We start from the raw sequence: 20,360 nt of genomic DNA, 5'->3' as shown, positions 1-20,360 counted from the left end.
TAAAACAAGTCACTAACCCTCAAAGTCCAGTTTGGTCCTGTTTCCAAACAGAATGTGTCCACAGGAGGCAACAGCACAGTAGTAGGTCCCAGCATGAGACGGATTCAGGCTCTCCATCGGCAGGTTGTAGTCACAGGTGTGTGTTTGTGTGTTGGGTTTCCTCTCACACTGATCAGTGCTGCCTCCATCAGTGTAAATGAGTGCTGGATGAGATTCTTCAGAGTCTTTGAACCAGTAAACACTGTGTTGTCCATCACAGGTCCCAGTTTGTACTGTACAGTTCAGAGTCACAGAGCCTCCTGGCTGGATGGTCTCTGATGACTGATGAACTAAAGTTAGGATGTTTGTACTAGAACCCTGCACACTGACAGTAGTTGTCGTCAAGAAATCAATTGTGTGTGTATTGCTGCTCACACAGTAGTAAGTAGCTGAGTCATTAATGTGCAGATCTGTTATCGTCAAGTGAATCCAATCCGTTTCATTATTCAATGTGAAGCGTGAATTTTGGAATTCAGCATAAAAAGTTGCTTTTGTTAACCTGGAGTAGGTTGAGATGAGCCTTGGTTCCTGTCCGAGAGTGTGTTTAAACCAGTGAAGCTTTGCTGATGAACCAGCTTCATGAAAACATTTCAAAGTCAAGTTTTCCCCAGTTTGAACTGATAGAAAACTTTGCCCTTGATGCACAGATGAGGAGGAATCCAGGTTGGTCATCTGAACTGAAGCGATACAAGAGAAGAACAGATTACACTTTGTGATCCTATGAATCAACACATATAAAGCAGTGCCTTCAGGAGTGGCCACACGCTATAAAAGATTCAATCTGTAGTCTCAAAAAACACAACTCACCCATTTTCCACAAGAATAAACACGTCAGATGGAAGATAAACGTTGGAGATGTCATTGTGTGGAAATTATTGTGTTCAATGAGAACAATCTTCATTTGTTCTACATTTCACACTCACAAGACTGCATTTGATTGGCTAACCAAAGTGACAGTACATCCTACTCAATCACATCCTGACTGCCTTCTATAGAGTCAAATTAGTGTATTGTGCAACATGTTCAGATAATTTGATATGATTGTAACTAAATGTAATTAATTTGTATAAAAAATAAACACATGTTTTAAGGCAGTTTCCTCAAAGCATCTTTACTTGATAAATTGATATCAAGTACACTCAGCTGTCTTTTCAAGCTGCAGTATGGAGACATAACAATGTACTGATTAAACAATAACATTACTTTATTATTTATACATTTAAATGTATTAATCACAGTTCTTTATCAGTTTATTCACCAGCATGAAGTGCTACCAAAACTTTATTAACTATTATGGACTAATTACTGGTAACTTAAATGAGACACTTGTTGAACACTTTCATTTTCATACTTATATTTGGTTTGATACATAAATATGTTTTTTGTGGTGGTTGGCTGCGTGTTTCCACGGTTTAGCACTTGGCGGCTTACTTTACAGAAGTTCCATAAGTTTGAGGGTAAACTACGGTGGCCTCCTGGGAATGTAAAATATTGAAAACATCTGTGCAAATATTCTTTGCTACTATAGAAACATGGCTGTGAAACACTAAACATTTAGTGAAGAGGACCAGCTCTCCTTGTAGATTTGAAGGACTAATTCTCAGCTATTGAAAACACATTCTTAACTTCATGGAACTAATGACAACATAATCATGAATATTGTATTTCACTCCTGCTAATAGATCACTTGAAATGTCACACCCTGTTCGGTAACTTCCCCACCCCGACCCCCCCAAAAAGCACTGTCTGCTCCAATGGCTAATGAGAAAATGAGGCCGCATCTTAAAGGTCATTTTTTAAGCTTTGGAAGGAGATACTCTGATGGAGCTAATACAGCAAGGGCGTAACCACGCATTCCTTGTGGGGGTCGTGTCCCCCCCAATATTGAGAAAAAAAAACAATCCGTCTCCCCCAATATACAGCACAACAAATGTAAAATATCTGTTCTCCTTTTATTCCTTTAGATGTGAATTCAAATGTTCAATGCAGTCCTTGAAACTGTGTTCTAAATGTGCACATTTTCATGTATAAATATAGATTTGTAGGCAATGCACTTAACAAAAAATAATTATGGGGAAGGGTATTCATTTGGACCCCCCTCAATGTCTATCACCATGGTTACGCCCTTGGAATCCAGCAAACTCTTTCACCCGCTGTAGGCTCAGGGTGTACAATGATGTTTTGCATCATCACGTTTTAGTGGTGCCTTGATGTGAAGTACATTTCTTCTTATGAGAGAGAAGACAACTTCACTAGTCTATTAGTCACACTTTTGAACTGAAGATTCTCAGCTACAGCACCAGGCTTATAGGTCACACAAAAAAGCACCTTCCTGTTCTTGTCACCACTTGGTGGGTGGGGTTAACCAACCTCTCTGCTAAACATGTCTAAAGAAGCCCCTGAATTGAATCCAGACACACACAAAAATTCCACTTCAAAGTGCTACAAATTGTTCTTACATTTATTTCTTATCACTGATAATGTCATCAGTGATAAGAAATAAATGTAAGAACAATTTGTAGCACTTTGAAGTGGAATTTTTTTTTTTTTTCACATACAAAAAAACATTTGTTTTGGTTATAGATAACAAAAATGAAGTAGAACACAAAACATCAGATGATCTGATTGTCTGTAGACCACGTAGAACAGGGGTGTCAAACTCACGTTAGGTTTGGGCCAGATACCACTGTGATCTCATGTGGGCCAGACCATTCAAAATCATAGGGGGAGGGGCGCGGACGGACGACGGGGGACACAGTCATTTTCACGCGGGTGCTGCTGCGCCGTGGTTGCAAAAGGTCTAACGCAGGGGTCCACAGACTTTTCGGCTCGCGAGCTGCTTTTCACTCAACTTTTCAATCCAACTCATGGCGCTCGCCCGAGTAATAACAACCAGGAGCAGTAGCGGGTTACCAAACGGAACAACAGGGAGCGCACAACACATCGGACATAAAAAACACCCCAATGAGACTCTCCTTTCAGAAGCGATCGCGCATGCGCGGTGACCTGACGTGATTTTTTTTCCTCAATGGAAAAGGAACTACCTTGCGGAGGTGCGGAGGTCTAACGCATGCGCTCACTCACAGAGTGCGACCGCCAGTGGACTTTTTTGGAATCGGAGCTACTTTTATAGTAATCCAATGTATGTCTTTCTGTAATTCTCACAATAGCAAAGTCATCCTGCGGGACACACTGGACTTATGTCCAGTTCTACTGCTTCACGCTGTAGTAAACACATTCATTCCAGGTCTGATCCGTCTGTCTTCTTGATCCGTTGTGCAGGTGGACTCTTAAACCTGGATAAAACAGGAGTTCTTTGTTTTGGTAAACCTAGTAACAAATTACATATTAGTTGATCAATATTAAATTAAACAATAAACGAGGAAGATGCATTTATTTTACTAAATTGTAAGGCAGCGGTTGAATAGTTTTTTATTTACCTTTGCATTTGCGTGGAGGGAGCTGGATATCTTGCTTGAGATTCTGAAAACAGAAAAAGCTGCATCAAGTGAAACCAAGCTTCCAGATACAAACAGCTATAGTTACCTGTGCTTTGGCAGCTGTCTGTCTTGTTCATCATGCACACTGAAAGAGCCATTAAAACAACTAGGATGTTGCTGAATACCAAAGATCCACTTAAGAGATAGAAAAAGAAAGAAGAGTCCACCTCATCTGCAAAGAGATAAAGGGCCGAAACACGTCTCTTTTAAGCACCAATTAGATACAACAACCTCGACTAAAACAAGTCACTAACCCTCAAAGTCCAGTTTGGTCCTGTTTCCAAACAGAATGTGTCCACAGGAGGCAACAGCACAGTAAGAGGTCCCAGCATGAGACGGATTCAGGTTCTCCATCGGCAGGTTATAGTCACAGGTGTGTGTTTGTGTGTTGGGTTTCCTCTCACACTGATCAGTGCTGCCTCCATCAGTGTAAATGAGTGCTGGATGAGATTCTTCAGAGTCTTTGAACCAGTAAACACTGTGTTGTCCATCACAGGTCCCAGTTTGTACTGTACAGTTCAGAGTCACAGAGCCTCCTGGCTGGATGGTCTCTGATGGTGACTGATGGACTAAAGTTAGGATGTTTGTACTAGAACCCTGCACACTGACAGTAGTTGTCGTCAAGAAATCCAATGTATGTGTATTGCTGCTCACACAGTAGTAAGTACCTGAGTCATTAATGTGCAGATCTGTTATCGTCAAGTGATTCCGATCATTTTCATTATCCAATGTGAAGCGTGAACTTTGGAATTCAGCATAAAAAGCTTTTTTTGTGTACCTGGAGTAGGTAGATATGAGCCTTGGTTCCTGTCCGAGAGTGTGTTTAAACCAGTGAAGCTTTGTTGTTCTACTGGTTTCAGAAAAACATTTCAACGTCAAGTTTTCCCCAGTTTGAAACGATAGAAAACTATTCCCTTGATAAACAGATGAGGAGGAATCCAGGTCGGCCGTCTGAACTGAAGCGATACAAGAGAAGAAGTGATTACACTTTATTTTACTATGAATCACTATATTGGAAGCAGTGCCATCAGGAGTGGCCACACACTTTAAAAGATTCAAACTGTACTCACAAAAAACAACTCACCCATTTTCCCCAAAACAAACATGTCAGGTAGAAGATAAACTTTGGAGATGTCATCGTGTTGAAATGTTTGCGTTGAATGAGAACAATCTTCATCCTTCTAAATTGTTCACTCACAAGACTGTGTTTGATTGGCCAAAAAAAGTGACACTACTTCCTATTCAGGAAACACGATCAAACGCTCACTGCCACCTGTTGAGTCAAATTAGTGTATTGTGTAACTTGTTCACATTATTAGATAGATATGATTAAAGCAACTTAAATCAGTGGAAAATAATGTTTCTTCAAAGTAGCTATACTTGGTATACTGAAATCAAGTACACTCAGCTCACTTTTCAAGATACATATACAGAGGCATAACAATATACTGAATAAACAATAACTTTTAATATTCTAACTTTCTTATTTTGACCTGTAAATGTATTAATCACAGCTCATTATCAGTTCATTCATTAGCATGTAGTGCTACCAAAATGATATGGATTGTTATGGACTATTGGTTACTTAAATGGGACACATTTCACATTCATTGTTATATCGGGGTGAGCTGTTAGCCTTTTTTCATCCTTGACATACACGCGATACATAAGTCACACGGTTGGCTGGTGTTTCCATGATTTTGGACTCTGCCGCTCACTTGGCCAACTACGGTGGCCTCAAGGTAAGGTCAAATATTGGAAGCATCTCTCTAGAGCCAATGTTTAATTTGTCCGTTCAGGGCTAAAGCACAAACATGACTCCGAAAGACGAAAACAATTGTGAAGAGGAACAGCTTCCTTTGTAGATGAAGGATTCATTCTAAGCTAATGAAAACACATTATTTTTCGGTGATTAAACTATTGGAAACATAATGATGATATCAAAATTCCATTCGTGCTTATAGATCCGTTGAAATGTCACACACTGATCCTTGAGTCCCCCTTCTGAGATGTCATGTCTGCTCTGAACGGATCATGAGGAAAATAGGCAGCACCTTTTAAAGGTCCTTTTCAAGCTGTAGTTGGAGATACTTACATATATGGATGAGAATGCACAATATGACAAACAGGTTTCAAGTATTTTTTATGTTTGGTGTATGTAGAATTCAGTTTACAAAGATGAAGAAGAAAAGGACATTAGACAAAGCAAACAAACAAAAATAGAAAATAAATAAAATACAATAAAATAAAGGAAAAGCTAATTAACATAAAGCATAACAGAAACAAACAAATGTTTAGCAAAATACCCCCACACACACCTACCCACACACACATTCACATTCATTTACAGAGAGTTTGTAGCACAGTGTTGTAAAACTATGGTTAAGTAGTTAAATCTAGTTACAATTAATCAGAGAGAACGACGGTGGGCCAGATAAATTAGTAAGAATTACCAGACATGTCTCATGAGGTGCAAAACGCTGATAGATTATGGAAAGATAAAATGAAAGGTTGCCATTTCTTTGTGAAGTAATCATCACAGCCTCTGAGTGCATACTTAACATTTGAATGACTTCAGAATAACATCACATCTTTAAGCCAGGCAGACTGCGATGTACCGAGAACCAGTCATTGTGGCACGCCAAACCTTTTATTGGGTACAAATCACTCTTTTTGAAGTTTGCTGTAAAGACAATTTCCTCTTCTTAGAAAAAAATACAACTTCGCTGGTCCAGTTTAAGTCAAAGTTTTGGACTTCAGATCATCAGCTGCAGGCTTTTAGGTCACAAAAAAGATCCTTCCTGTTCCTGTCCCCACTAGTTGGGGGTGGGGTTAACCAACCTCTCTGCTAAACATGTGTAAAGAAGCCCCTGAATTGAATACTGACACAAAAAAATGTTCCACTTCAAAGTGCTACAAATTGTTCTTACATTTATTTGTTATCATTGATGACATCGTTTTCACATACAAAAAACAACAATTAATTTGGTTAGAGAAAAAAACAATGAAGTTGAACACAAAACATATCAGATGATCTGGATGCTGTTGGATCTAAGCTTCTAAATATACGTCAAGACAGAAAACAATTATTGATAAAGGATGGACAATTTACAAATAAAGAAAAAGAAAACGTTGTCACATGTCCAGTTCTACTGCGTCACGCTGTAATAAATACATTCACTCCAGGTCTGATCCGTCTGTCTTCTTGATCCGTTGTGCAGGTGGACACTTAAAGCCGCATAATACAGGATTTCTTTGTTTGGGTCACCCTAATGAATGACATATTAGTTGATCATTATTACATAAAACAATATCCAGGAGAAAATGCACAGAACAAATGTAAAAAAGTTCCTCAGTTGAACAGTTCTTTTTCACCTTTGCATTTGCCGTGGAGGGAGCTGGATATCTTGCTCGAGATTCTGAAAACAGAAAAAGCTCTTTATTCAAAAACGGCATTAAGTGAAACCAAGCTGCCAGATACAAACAGCTATAGTTACCTGTGCTTTGGCAGCTTTTAGTCTTGTTCATCACGCACACTGAAAGAGCCAGTAAAACAACTAGGATGTTGGTGAATACCAAAGATCCACTTAAGAAATAGACAAAGAAAGGAGAGTCCAGCTCATCTGCAAATGGATAGAGGGCAGAAACACGTCTCTTTTAAGCACCAATTAGATACAACAACCTCGACTAAAACAAGTCACTAACCCTCAAAGTCCAGTTTGGTCCTGTTTCCAAACAGAATGTGTCCACAGGAGGCAACAGCACAGTAGTAGGTCCCAGCATGAGACGGATTCAGGTTCTCCATCGGCAGGTTGTAGTCACAGGTGTGTGTTTGTGTGTTGGGTTTCCTCTCACACTGATCAGTGCTGCCTCCATCAGTGTAAATGAGTGCTGGATGAGATTCTTCAGAGTCTTTGAACCAGTAAACACTGTGTTGTCCATCACAGGTCCCAGTTTGTACTGTACAGTTCAGAGTCACAGAGCCTCCTGGCTGGATGGTCTCTGATGGTGACTGATGGAGCAAAGCTGGGATGTTTGTACTAGAACCCTGCACACTGACAACTGTGCCCTCGGCAAAGGTCAACATAAATGAATTGCTATATGCACAGTAGTAAGTTGCTGAGTCTGAAGTTTTTAAATAAAAAATTGTCAAGTGATTTTGAATGACTTTTTCACCTAATTTATTCGTATCCAGTGTAAAGTGTGTATTGTTCTCAAATTCATGATGAAAACTGCCTTTTGGGCTGTACGTATAAAAGGAGGAGACCAGCTTTGGTCTCTGTCCCAGCGTTTGCTTAAACCAGTGAAGCCATGCTCCATCGTTATTCTGATAGACACATTCCAAAGTAATGTTGTCTCCAACATCGACTGATGCAAAACCTCTTTCTTGACGCACAGGTGACGACAATTTAGGATCAGTTGCATGAGCTGAAGTGAGAAGAGATACCAAGCAATAGTTATTTTCTATATACAGTATACTGTATATACTGTATATAAATATAAGTACTTCCAACAAAGACAAACCCAACTCAAAAAAGCAAATAGGAAATGATCTATTATAAACATATATATAAAATATATATCTTAAATGTGTATGTATGTACAGTATATAAAGATAAGCATTGCTATGAAAAGTTAGAAATATAAACACAACTTACCCATTTTCAACAAGAACAAACATGTCACATAGACGGCAAACCTTGGAGATGTCATCATGTTCAAATTCTTGTGTTGAATGAAGATCATCTTAAAACTTTCTCCACTCTTTAGAGACAGACTGCGTTTGATTGGCCAACCCGATGTGACTCTGTGTGTCTCTTATGAGTTTGAAATCCTGCTCTGTAGATCAAATATATAAAATAATGTAAATTTGTTGGACTTTAACAAAAGAATATTATGTTATGTATATTATTTGTAAAAAGAATAATATCTCTGAGCCAAAATGATGCATCGACCCGGATTTTTTCACTCTCAATATCATTGTTTTGGTGAATTTTGCTGAAGGGAATATAAAATTAAAATGATACGCATGCAAGCTCAGATCATATTCTTTTTATTACTATCATTAACTAATATAATTCAAGTAATTTTTTGTCAGCTTCTCATTTACTGATGTTTCATTGCCCGTAACCACATGTTCATTCTATCATGCGATTAGTTTGTTGAAAGTAGCTTTCTAATAGTATTTCAACTAAGTTCTAATTTCTTCAACTCCGTCTTCTCCTTCTAAGAATTGCCATCAGTAGCTTCAGCTTTTGCAGTATTTTCATTTTAAAAGCCCTCTGCTGCTGTTGAATGTTTTACTGGTCTATGATTTAAGGAGCTTCTAGATGGCTGTGAAAGATTATCAACATCCTGCTGAAAACCACAGCTGCTGCACTGACGCTCTGTATTGTCACATCTGGGTAGGAGAGGGGGGGCTTTTTAGCACAACACACATTGACAGTTATTTGTTCAGGTAAATATCATGTTTGGATTAAAATTACCTTTAAGGTTAAGGGACCTTTTTAGTTATGGTAACATTTATAACCATGCGTTAATGTTAGGAAACTGTTCCGGACATGCTTAAATGACTATACAAACAGGTAGAGGAGAAGTAGATGGTATCTGGCCTACTTACTTGAAGTTGTACCAAGTCTTCAGGAACCAGCAAAGCCACCTAGGAAATTTCACCAATGGATTAGGTGTTGCCCACACAGTAACAAGAGGTCTTAAGACACTCTTTTGTACAGAGTAGCATGAGACGTGGTTCCACTCCAAACCAGACTTTATTATACAAGGACACAAGGACACGTTACATATACAATACTATAATACTGGTAGATGAAATCCAGCGTTCTCATTGGTTGAGAGCGAGTCACGGGGGGTGCAATATTGAGCGATAATGTACAGTTGCTGTTCACATTGACCCGAACGTTCCACATCACTGTGCACTCACAGTAACAGGTGAGATTATGTGCATCCATTAGTTGACATTTTAGCTTTTAGCTTGGTGGCGATCAACGAAAACCCCCCAGAAACCCCACAAATGATCGTTTTCAGGCCATTCCAGCTTTCGCAACCGGACAATTAAGGTGGACCTCATGAGCGATGTGAATGAATGAGATGGGCGGGACCCAATGCTGTACAGGGACTATTTTTCCTTTAAACTGATGAAATGTGATACAAAACGTTTGGTGGCTACAAATATTTTGTGCTGAAAGAAACCTATTTACTTACTATTTATAATTTCGCTGGTAACCGTATTACTGCGCGTCAGGCCTAACATCACACTCGTACGGTTACATTATTGGACGATAAAGTACTGCCTCTCGTACCTTATTGCTTCATTAAAACAAAGAGCCATATACGTCAATTAAACTAAGTCTAGGGCTGCGGCTTACATCGCAAAGATAAGTTATTCCTTCCGCGGAAAATCGGTATCTTTCATACAAGTAAGTATCTGGAAAGTCAAGGGGATGTTGTCTGTCCCTAAAAATTCTGTCTCTACGAAGTGCTCTTCTAACAATTTGCGCTGAGATGTCCACAGGATTTGGAAGAAAAGGTGAAGCCATTTTAATGATTGCAACAGAGAACTGAAGCGGAATTAATTACGTCATCTATATGTTTCTTTGCTCACCGCTGATTGGTCAAACTTCTGACTGAGATCTCGAATGCAGAACATAACCTGACTCGCAGCAGTTTAGCCGTGCAGCGTAAGATACCATGGCAACGAATACCGATTGAAGCTGAGCTACTTTCATAGTACCTAAAACCCAGGGTTGGTGGAAACTAAACTGAAACATAGCTGGCTAGCCACCTAAACCAGCTTCATGGTACAGGCCCCAGGGGCGGCTCAGTTAGCCACCTCACATAAGTCCGACGCCAGAGTGAGTCTTGACACTCCCTGTCAGAGGGCACGCTAAAATGGCTCAATCTAAAAGGAACGGTCTCTTTAAAACTTCTAACGCTTGGACATCAAGACACAACAATGCAGGCGCAGTGCCGGTGAGAGCTGCGTCCGACTCTGTGGGCGACGCTGCACCAATCAAAAACATGGTAGACCTGCTTTTAGGCGAAACCGTTGGTCCACAGAAAAGAATCGTAGGCAAAACGGCAGCGTTCCTGGAATGAAAGTCGATGGCCATAGCCACCGCGGTTGCAACGATCCGCTCGAATCCCGCTAAAAGTCCCAGATCAGGCAATATCCGTCGGCTCCAAATGGCGGTAGGAGGCCGGGTTCATGCTGCTACCAGCGACAACAGATCCCCGGGTACGACATCAGTGCAGAAACAATACTTTCAGACAGAGTGGGGCTAAGGTAATTCCCGCCGTATTTATCTGAGGCCTGTCAACCCATGATTGGCTGGCGAGGTAATTAAAGGGGTTTCCAGTAATATAAGCTCCCCTCTGCTACATTTGGAAAAAGTAGGCCTGAGGCCAGAAATAGAAAAAAATTTAAAAAATGCAACCAAGTGAGGGTCACAGGGAAAATGTCAAGGAATAGTAGAAAATACCTTACACTGGGGAACAAGAAACATGAGATAGTGTAACCGTTAGAGACCATTTTGTTTTAATTATACAGTCATTTTTAGATCTTTGTATCTGCATGCTTTTACTTCCATTTTTATTATCAAATTTGATCGTTTGCATGTTTTGATTATCTGTGTGTGGTGGTTAATGTAGTATTGCAGATGCGGTTTTATTTGTTTAAATACCTAAAAGTGCACCTCATTGGGGTCAACGGGTGCTTTCCGAAATTGACGGCAGGTGCGCCGCTCTGCCCCTTTAACGAGCCTGGTGTGGTGCAGGGGCCGGCGGCAGTTGGAGCAGCAGCTAGTGGAGGTGGACAGGCGGAAACACACTAACAAGAAAGAAAGAAAACCCCTTTTTGGGGACAGAAGGTGGAATAAATCCATCAAGGAAGGAATACAAACCTTACCTTAGGCTTTAACGTTATATTGTGCCAGGATTTTATGTGTACAGTAATTAAATAAATTATAGGACGATAAATTGTGTTTAATATGGAAGCTAATAATCTGCAAATGTAATAACTAATATCTAGTAACACACTATAATTACACCACTACAAACTATAATACTATCACTAATCATTATCACAGACATTTTCACCACTAAGCGTGCTCTTCTGCTTTTCCCGTAACAATGCTAGTTCCCTATCTCCTGGCTAGTTTGCCAAATGTTGTGTTGGATTTTTTTAAATAACATTTTTAGCTGTTTTTTGGCTTTTCTCTTACTAGTTGACTTCATCTCTCTGACTCGTGGTGAGACACCACACAGCCTCACAGACCAGGAACTTTCAGAATCACACAAGCCCACAGATCATACTGGAGATACAGATCTTTCAATTCTTGGAGATTTATTGGAGCAACACTTACTGAAAGACACCAACGTGGTGGTTCAATACTACAGACATATTTGCTTCACCAATAATCACTCACCCTGCAGTAAAAGATAATTATTGTCTGTGAATGCTCCTGATCCATTTGACTTACTACCAGAATTGTTTCACTACTTATCCCCAAAATAACTAATAAACCAGGGGAGATGATACAGTAAATAAAACAAAAGCACATGATATTGTGCCAAAATCAAAGTATCATACATCAGCTATATTTGATCACTAATGACCATCATTTCCAAGCAAATTACAAATTGCTGGCCATACTTAGCATCTAACTACAAAAAGGCACATTCCCTGCCTTTGTACTAAATGTTGGCATCGGAAGTGTTAGGTCTAAACATATACATCATTTATAATAATTCCAAAATCTATTTCCATAACTAAATTACATATATAATTTTGATTAAAGCAAGTTTACTGCTTAATGCCAGAGTACACACATTTAGCATCAATGTTCATCTTCTGCCTCCTTGATCCGCTGGGAACATTGAGATTTAAAGCAGCATAATGAGGGCTCCGTGCGCTTTGGTAACCCTGGTGACAAAATATGAAAAACAGTATTAAGATATAAAAATATTAAACAATATCCACAATGAAAATTAAAGTTATTGGATGAAGTTCACCTCTGTGTTTCCTGTGGAGGGAGCTGATACGGTTGCGTGAGAATCTAATCGTGAAAAAACGAAATTCTCCTTTATTAAAACTGTATATTTAATAAATACAATCTGTCAGATAAAGCAGAACAACTTACCCGAACACTGACAGATGTGTTTCTTGTTCAGCTTGTAGACCAAAAAAAACAGTAAAACCACCAGAATGGTGGTGAATATCAAAGCTCCACTCAATAAATACACCAGGACAAGATGGTCACCTTTGTCTGCAGAAACCAGAAAATAAGCTTCCAGCTTTTATCTTTGTGTTTGACTGCAAAAAAATCCAACAACTATTCATCTGATGATCTGGATTATCACTTACCCTCAATATCTAGTTTAGTCCCATTTCCAAACAGAATGTGTCCACAGGAGGCAACAGCACAGTAGTAGGTCCCAGCATGAGACAGATTCAGGCTCTCCATCGGCAGGTTGTAGTCACAGGTGTGTGTTTGTGTGTTGGGTTTCCTCACACACTGATCAGTGCTGCCTCCATCAGTGTAAATGAGTGCTGGATGAGATTCTTCAGAGTCTTTGAACCAGTAAACACTGTGTTGTCCATCACAGGTCCCAGTTTGTACTGTACAGTTCAGAGTCACAGAGCCTCCTGGCTGGATGGTCTTTGATGGTGACTGATGGAGCAAAGCTGGGATGTTTATACTAGAACCCTGCACACTGACAACTGTGCCCTCAGCAAAAGTCAACACATATGAAGTGCTATATGCACAGTAGTAAGTTGCTGTGTCTGAAACCTTCAAATCAAAAATTGTCAAGTTATTTTGACTTTTTTCCGTATTCATTGTGAAGCGTGGATTGTTCTCAAATTCATGATAAAAATTGCCTTTTGGGCTGTACGTATAAAAGGTGGAGATCAGCTTTGGTCTCTGTCCCAACGTTTGCTTAAACCAGTAAAGCCTTCCTCCAGCGTTATTCTGATAGAAACATTCCAAAGTAATGTTGTCTCCAACATCGACTGATGCGAAACCTCTTTCTTGATGCACAGGTGACGACAATTTAGGATCAGTTGCATGAGCTGAAGTGAGAAAAGATACCAAGCAAATACACAATTATTTCTCATATACAGTAAATATATATACAAAACCAGTCAAATATATGTATGTACAGTATATAAAGAATAGCATTTCCATGAAAAGTAACCTAATCTTAACAACTATTTTATATATACACATCTTAAATTCATGTGTATGTATGTACAGTACATAAACATTTCCATGAAAATATAGAAACAACAACCCAACTCACCGATTTTCCACAAGAACAACCACGCCACATAGACGCCATATCTTGGAGATGTCATAGTGTTCAAATTCTTGTGTTGAATGAAGAGAATCTCAATACTTTCTTCACTCTTCAGAGACAGACTGCGTTTGATTGGCCAACCCCATGTGACTCTGTGTGCTGTACGTCCTGCTGAGGAAACATGCTCCCCTTCACCGATCAAGTAAAGTTAGGTTGAAAAGATTTAACGTGAGAGAAGTGTATGGCATTGGCTCTGTTACTTTGTATTGCACATAGACGGGAAAAACAGGTACATAAAACATTACTGCAGGGTCACACAGTTGGTTTGTTAAAGTAAGTTATTTCTTAAGGTTAAATGAATATCATGCTTAGATAAAAATGACCATTGAGGTTGTTGTGATGTTGTAATGGTAACAATTATAAACACATTTTAAGGTTGGGAAGCTGTTGGGACATGCTTAAAAAAAAGATTGACTCTGAGTAAAAAAAAAAAAACAATGAGTATTTTCTTATTTCCAATTCCAACGTTGTGTAGACCCGTCTATCTACCCCCGTAGTCACTTTCTCTCATCTTCTCCTTACTCTGTTCGTAGATCGTGACAGAACTTTGTCACTTGTTATCTTGCCGTTTCTAAAGCCTGGTGGTGTTAAATAAAGCTTAGGCGTGAATTAAGTTCGACTCAACAAGCCGGTGCCTGCTTCAGGTAGCCTCCTATCTCCCTGTTGGTACGCTGCCAGCTGATCGGGGGCAGGCTCGTTTAGTACTAGCCAACCAGTTTGGCTTTTCTGACAGCATGGCATTTTTTGGCAACTCAGACCAAGGTTCGATTTGGACGACGATCCAGTTTGGAGAAGACTGGGTCAACAACTCGAGAGAGGGATTAGCAGCCCACCGAGCGGCCTGTGTTGCACTCGCCTTACGAGGAGCAGCAGCTCCCAGACAGACGAGCAAGAAGACAAAAAAATTAAGAACGGCGTAGTCCCAACACTTGGCCTCCCTTTCTCCATGCGTGAGTTCGTAAGTGTTACGTACCCCAGTTTCTGTGTCTGCTTGTTGTCTTTCCAAAACTCAGGTGATTCCAGGAGCAGCCGTCCCCAGATTGGAGATCTGGCCCCACCCACTCGTCAGTGGCAGCACCTGGTGTCCCAGCCTCGGAAGGATATATAAGAGATCACTTTTGTTGTGGTTCTCTCTTTCTCTTGTGTCCTGTGTGGGGGTAGAAAGAGCGAGAGGTGACTGACTTTTGTTCTGTGACTTTTGTTCTGTGAGAAGTATTTTCAGTTTTGTATTTACCTGTCTTTTTGTTCCCAGGGAAAAGGGGAAGCACCTTGGGAGTGTGTAGGCAAGCTGCCAATGGGCCTACAGTCATTCTCCTGTCTACAAACACTTTTTTGCTTAGTGAGCCAAGCCTTGTTAGTTCTCAAAGCTAGGTTAGTGGGGGGGGGGGGGGGTGTTTCAGGTCAGGTAGGCAAGAGGGACTGTTTTGTTTCGTTCTTTGTTTTGGCTTCCGTCCAGCCCCTTTACCCAAGCAACCCGTATATATATTTTTTTTAATAAACATTTCCTTTTTACGGGTTATATGTGTTTGGTCGTCAGTGCATTTACACACACCGCACCTTTTTCATCCATGCTGCATTGAGGTCATGAGCGGCGGGTCGTTGCGTTTCCTCCCCCAAGAGGCAACGTAACATAGTGGGGGCTCGTCCGGGATCCAACTTGCTTGGCTCCCCTCTGGCCCTGCTGCAGTGAGCTCTGTGGCTGGTGAGTACGGTATAGTAGTAGGGGTTGTGAGTTTGGATGACGTGTGGTTTTCAGTTGTGTTCGGTAGGTCGCAGTAGTGTACATGATGGCTACTTCAGCCATCTCCAGTTTTGTTGAAGCGCCCTCTGTTGGTCAATTGGTAGGGTTGCGTAAGGCAGACCTCTATGCCATAGCCGACCATTACAAAATATCTGTTCCTACGCAGGCCCTTAAGGCTGAACTTCTGGGGTTGGTCCAGAAGGGATTGATAGAACAAGGGTTCTGTTCATTGAAGGGAGGGGAGAGTGAGTTTGGTGAAGTCTCAGGGCAGGAGACTGCAGATGGACGGGTGGTTGGCTTTTCTCCTACATGGTCGGAGGACGGTGTTCAGGAGGGACATTCACCTTTCCCAAATACAACCCGTCACCTTCTTCGGGCGGTACTGCTTCCTCTTCCGCTAAGCTCAAGCTGAGATTAGCTTGGCTGGAGATAGAGCAACGAGACAAGAAACCGGCAAGAAAGTTTGAATTAGAGGTTAGAAGACTGACAATAGAGGCTGACAAAGAGGCAAGGCTACGCATACGACAGCTGGAGCTAGAGGCTGGTTTCAGTTGGCAGAGAGCTAGTCGATCCCTCCCCGTCACCTCCACAGTGTTGCCAACTCGAGAAATGTATGTTTCTTCACTGACACACTGGAATAAATGTCTGCATTTGACTCACAGGCTCCAAACAGCAAAAGGCTAGATAGCTTTATGTTCAGGACAAATGTCATGCTGGTTCACTGACCAATCACAGCGCATGTTGCGGCAGGTGCAGAGCATGTTCTCCTACAGCGCACATTACCATTATGCCAATTTCGCGATGACGTCAGTTAACTTGACTTTCCTTGTGTGTGTTTGGTAAAACTGCACCCGAATCAGGACGGAAAAGGGCGAGGAAATCAGGATCAGGAATAAATCCGAAAGGCTAAGTAAGAATGCTAGAACCTGTGCATGTTCTCAACCAGCGACTCCGTGACCATCCAGGACAGACATAAACGTAGTCTCCACCCTTCAGGCACGAGTCAGCTCCTTTAACACCACCAAGGCTTACCTCCAACATCTGGGAAAGAATATTCCTTCCACATCAACCACAATCGCAGCTCCCCAGGACTTCACACACTGGGTCTGGCAAGTCAACCCTCCACATCCACGCAAATTTAAGAAGGGCAGCTTTTGCTGGCATCTGCAGTCCCTAAATCTTCCACTGGGTAGGCCATGCGTTTAATACGCAGCTTACATATCAGCACGTTTAGGCTTTGCCTGTTGGGGGCAGGCATACCTCCCCTCTCCGGGAACGCCACACAGTCACAGTAGCAGCATACCTTTGGTTATGTGGCAACATGCACAATAAACAACGTGCAAAGAATATTCTGTGGTTTCTTTGTCCCCACTGTGTGCATAATGTCAGCCATGAAGGGCTGGTTAGAATTGTGGAAACTTTCAGATCATATGCACTCCCCCCTCAAGACCCACAGTAGAAGAAGTAAATCTGTGCCATCGGGGGTTGAAATAAAAAGTTGATTGAATTTCTAGCACTGAATATTTATACATTGAAATTATGTACCTGAATGTTTTTCAACATTAAAACACCGCAAAAAAATTCAACCTAAAAAAAAAAATGTTGAAATATTCTAAATGGAGGCTACAATATTCAACCCAAAAAAATTCAACCTTGGCACACCAACATCCGGAGGTTACAATATTCAACCCCAAAAATGTCAACCTTGGCACACCAACATCCGGGGCACTAAGGAAGAGCAATCGATTCTAGATCAGGAGCGTGCGTCAAGCTAAAGGAGCGAGCACCCAAAACACCTTCGGCTTTCGGATTGTAAACATGTCCAATAATAACGGGGCTCTTCTTCATGCCATCAGTGTGGCAACGTATGAAGAAATACATAATAGAACAAATGTTCACCCTGAACCAAAACGTTTGCTTGCCACTGACGATATACAACTTTATTACAACTATACAAATCAATCAGAATCCCTTAAGCTCGGTTGGCTGAGTGTGTAGCGCAGCCGCTTTGTGGCACAATGTTATTTTGCGTGACACGGTTCGAATCCCGGTTGTGGCGGACTTTTAATAAATGTTCTTTTATGTATTACTTCATACGTGGCAGTGACGTAGTGCTCACTTATACAATCGTAATTGCTGCAATGGATATGGGATGCATTTTTGAACATTTTCAGCACAATATGTTTGCAAATGTGTGACGACTCAAGTGACGGAGGCAGACAACACCTGCCTGCCGGGGGAAAACAAACACGCACCCTTAGCCAAACCAGTAGTTCAAAAACCAGTAGGCACGTAACACCGTCACTGAAAAATGGGTTCTCGTTTCAGACTTTATGAGCAAATACAGGATCCCTTTGAGTTAAATTCTAAAGCCTCGCATTAAGACGTACACCCCTTTATGTAAGACTCTGCGCTACTTGCAGGTCGCTGTGTTGTGCCAGATCCTCAATAAAGTTTAACCATGGCCATGAAGACTCATTTAACGTTACGTGGACTTTGAATGCCGCTTAATACCCAACTGAGATCGGCTTGTGCCGCTCAGAAAAAGGATCCTTCCACCGACCACTTTCCGCACTCGGCGCTACTGCAGTTATTCCTGCATGTCCTGTTGGGTTTATGCGTCTGCACGCTCCGTTAAAGCCGCTGCCCCCCCACTACGATACAGCGGCTCATGTCCCTCTTCAAGCGCGTTCCTGGATTCAAAACTCCGCCAATCACTACTAACAGCTTGTCGAAGGATCTCGGCATCATTAAATGAATTCAAAACTAGAAGAAGAGGCGTATTGTGAGCGGCTGTACGCTCTCGTTTAACTTCCGCTTAGTTCATGTCCAATACAGTCTGTTAATGTACAAATGTCAGCTGTCTATTACGGAATCTTACAGACACAAACCACACTGATGGCATAAAGAAGAGTTAAAGCCCCGTTATTATTGGACATGGCTACAATCCGAAGCCGAAGGTGTTTTGGGTGCTCGCTCCTTTAGCTTGACGCACGCTCCTGATCTTGAATCTAGAATCGATTGCTCTTCCTTAGCGTCTCGGATGTTGGTGTGCCAAGGTTGACATTTTTTGGGTTGAATATTGTAACCTCCGGATGTTGGTGTGCCAAGGTTGAATTTTTTGGGGTTGAATATTGTAGCCTCCATTTCGAATATTTCAAAAAAAAAACTTTAGGTTGAATTTTTTTGCGGTGTTTTAATGTTGAAAAACATTCAGGTAGATAATTTCAATGCATAAATATTCAGTGCTAGAAATTCAATCAACTTTTTATTTCAACCCCCGATGGCACAGATTTACTTCCATACCCACAGACCTTTGAATGAACGCAGGGCGTTCATCGTAAGTCATTTCCAGTGGCATCCTGAGTTATTTAAAATCTCACAGATGCTGACTGGCTGATGGATGACAGTTTATGCCTCTACAACTTTTTTGTGCTGAAAGGAAGCTATGTACTTATTTCCATTACAATTTATAATGTCGCTGGCAGCTGTATTATAAAAGCAATAAGATACTCAAATCAGTAGTTTGTCGTCAACGGTGTTACAGTTCAAGGGTTTGCTTGCCCTCGACAACGCATCGGGCCTAACAACGACCTTGAACAGTAACATTCACAACGAAGTACAGACCCTCGTAGCATAATGCTTTACTCTGCTCTGCTACTCCCACGGCATTATTGTATTTTGTAAAGCAAGATTGCATTTCCTTTATTTGCAACACCTTGACCCTAATTCTTTAGAGCTGTCAAGCTCACAAAATGGCTTCTCTTTGCTCATGTTTTGTGACTGGGCCAGTCATCTCCTGTTTAAGCTAGGAGTGACGTTTCCCCCAGTGGAAACCGTCTCACTGTGGTTCATAACTTTTTTACAGCAGCAATCAGAATGAGGTAATGCACAGAGGTGGCTAGTTTGAAGGTTGCTTCTGGTTAGAAGGGTTATTTCTGTATGCTGTAATGCTGTATGTCAGGGTTTGTTTTCACATCTTTATACTAAAGAAATATAAACATCAATCACATATTGCTAGACAAATGGAGTAACAAGCCCCAACAATAAATGTGTAAAAGCATTGTATTTTTACTCATTTTAATGTACTGACCTTACATAGTACACATGAGGAAGCGCTCAGGTGACTCCATATTCATAGGTCTCTGATGGAGCCAAGCTAGGATGTTTCATGAGGTGCAAAACACTGATAGATTATGGAAAGATAAAATGAAAGGTTGCCATTTCTTTGTGAAATAATCATTACAGCCTCTGAGTGCATATTTAACATTTTCATGACTTCAGAATAACATCACATCTTTATGCCAGGCAGACTGAGATGGTGATTATGGAGATTACCAAGCAAGAAGTATTGTACGACGCGTCAGGAGAGTGGTAGTGTCAGGATTGGTGCTGGTGCAGGTTGAAGGCAGGCAGGCAGGCAGGCAGGCAGGACTCAGACGCAGGGTCTTCCGACAAAGTGCTATTTATTCAAACCAAAACTCAAACAGAACGTGCACCAACAAGGACTGACATGGACAATGACGCGACAAAGAACAACTGGCACACAGGGCTTAAATACACAAGGGAGGTGCAGGTGATTGGACACAGGTGGAAACACTCAAGCAATCACAAGACAAGGCAGGAAGTGAAGTTAACCCAGAGACACGAGAGACAAGAAAACTACAAAATAAGACGTGAAGCAGAGCCAAACCGTGACAGGTAGA

The 20,360-nt window shown here is 41.1% G+C and overlaps 3 protein-coding genes and 1 pseudogene across 4 annotated transcripts; all 4 read right to left on the bottom strand.

Annotated features, from left to right (window-relative positions):
• Positions 1 to 12: 12 nt before the first annotated feature.
• Positions 13 to 850, bottom strand: LOC134133161 (immunoglobulin gamma-1 heavy chain-like). The gene is made up of 2 exons (XM_062566358.1): positions 847 to 850; positions 13 to 716 (listed from the first exon to the last, which is right to left on the bottom strand). The coding sequence occupies exons 1-2, from the start codon at positions 848 to 850 to the stop codon at positions 13 to 15; spliced, it is 708 nt and encodes a 235-aa protein (XP_062422342.1).
• A 2,399-nt stretch (positions 851 to 3,249) lies between these two features.
• LOC119222261 (uncharacterized) lies at positions 3,250 to 4,677 on the bottom strand (annotated as a pseudogene).
• A 1,912-nt stretch (positions 4,678 to 6,589) lies between these two features.
• Positions 6,590 to 8,373, bottom strand: LOC119221714 (uncharacterized). The gene is made up of 5 exons (XM_037477765.2): positions 8,198 to 8,373; positions 7,245 to 7,967; positions 7,037 to 7,162; positions 6,915 to 6,958; positions 6,590 to 6,808 (listed from the first exon to the last, which is right to left on the bottom strand). Exons 1-5 carry the CDS (start codon positions 8,283 to 8,285, stop codon positions 6,689 to 6,691), a joined length of 1,101 nt encoding a protein of 366 aa, XP_037333662.2. The 5' UTR covers positions 8,286 to 8,373; the 3' UTR covers positions 6,590 to 6,688.
• Positions 8,374 to 11,893: 3,520 nt separating this feature from the next.
• On the bottom strand, positions 11,894 to 20,087 carry LOC119222262 (immunoglobulin kappa light chain-like). 2 transcript variants are annotated; one of them, XM_062561576.1, is made up of 7 exons: positions 19,993 to 20,087; positions 14,887 to 15,060; positions 13,857 to 14,042; positions 12,919 to 13,626; positions 12,695 to 12,820; positions 12,567 to 12,610; positions 11,894 to 12,477 (listed from the first exon to the last, which is right to left on the bottom strand). In XM_062561576.1, exons 3-7 carry the CDS (start codon positions 13,909 to 13,911, stop codon positions 12,358 to 12,360), a joined length of 1,053 nt encoding a protein of 350 aa, XP_062417560.1. In that variant the 5' UTR covers positions 13,912 to 14,042; positions 14,887 to 15,060; positions 19,993 to 20,087; the 3' UTR covers positions 11,894 to 12,357. The 2 variants fall into 2 exon arrangements, with proteins under 2 accessions (XP_062417560.1, XP_062417563.1); XM_062561579.1 differs by having other exon boundaries at positions 12,695 to 12,725; positions 13,857 to 15,060.
• Positions 20,088 to 20,360: the final 273 nt, after the last annotated feature.

The sequence above is a fragment of the Pungitius pungitius genome, chromosome 1, assembly GCF_949316345.1.
Source record: "Pungitius pungitius chromosome 1, fPunPun2.1, whole genome shotgun sequence".
Classification (NCBI taxonomy): Eukaryota; Metazoa; Chordata; class Actinopteri; order Perciformes; family Gasterosteidae; genus Pungitius; species Pungitius pungitius.
This window is presented reverse-complemented; position numbering and strand designations above follow the sequence as displayed.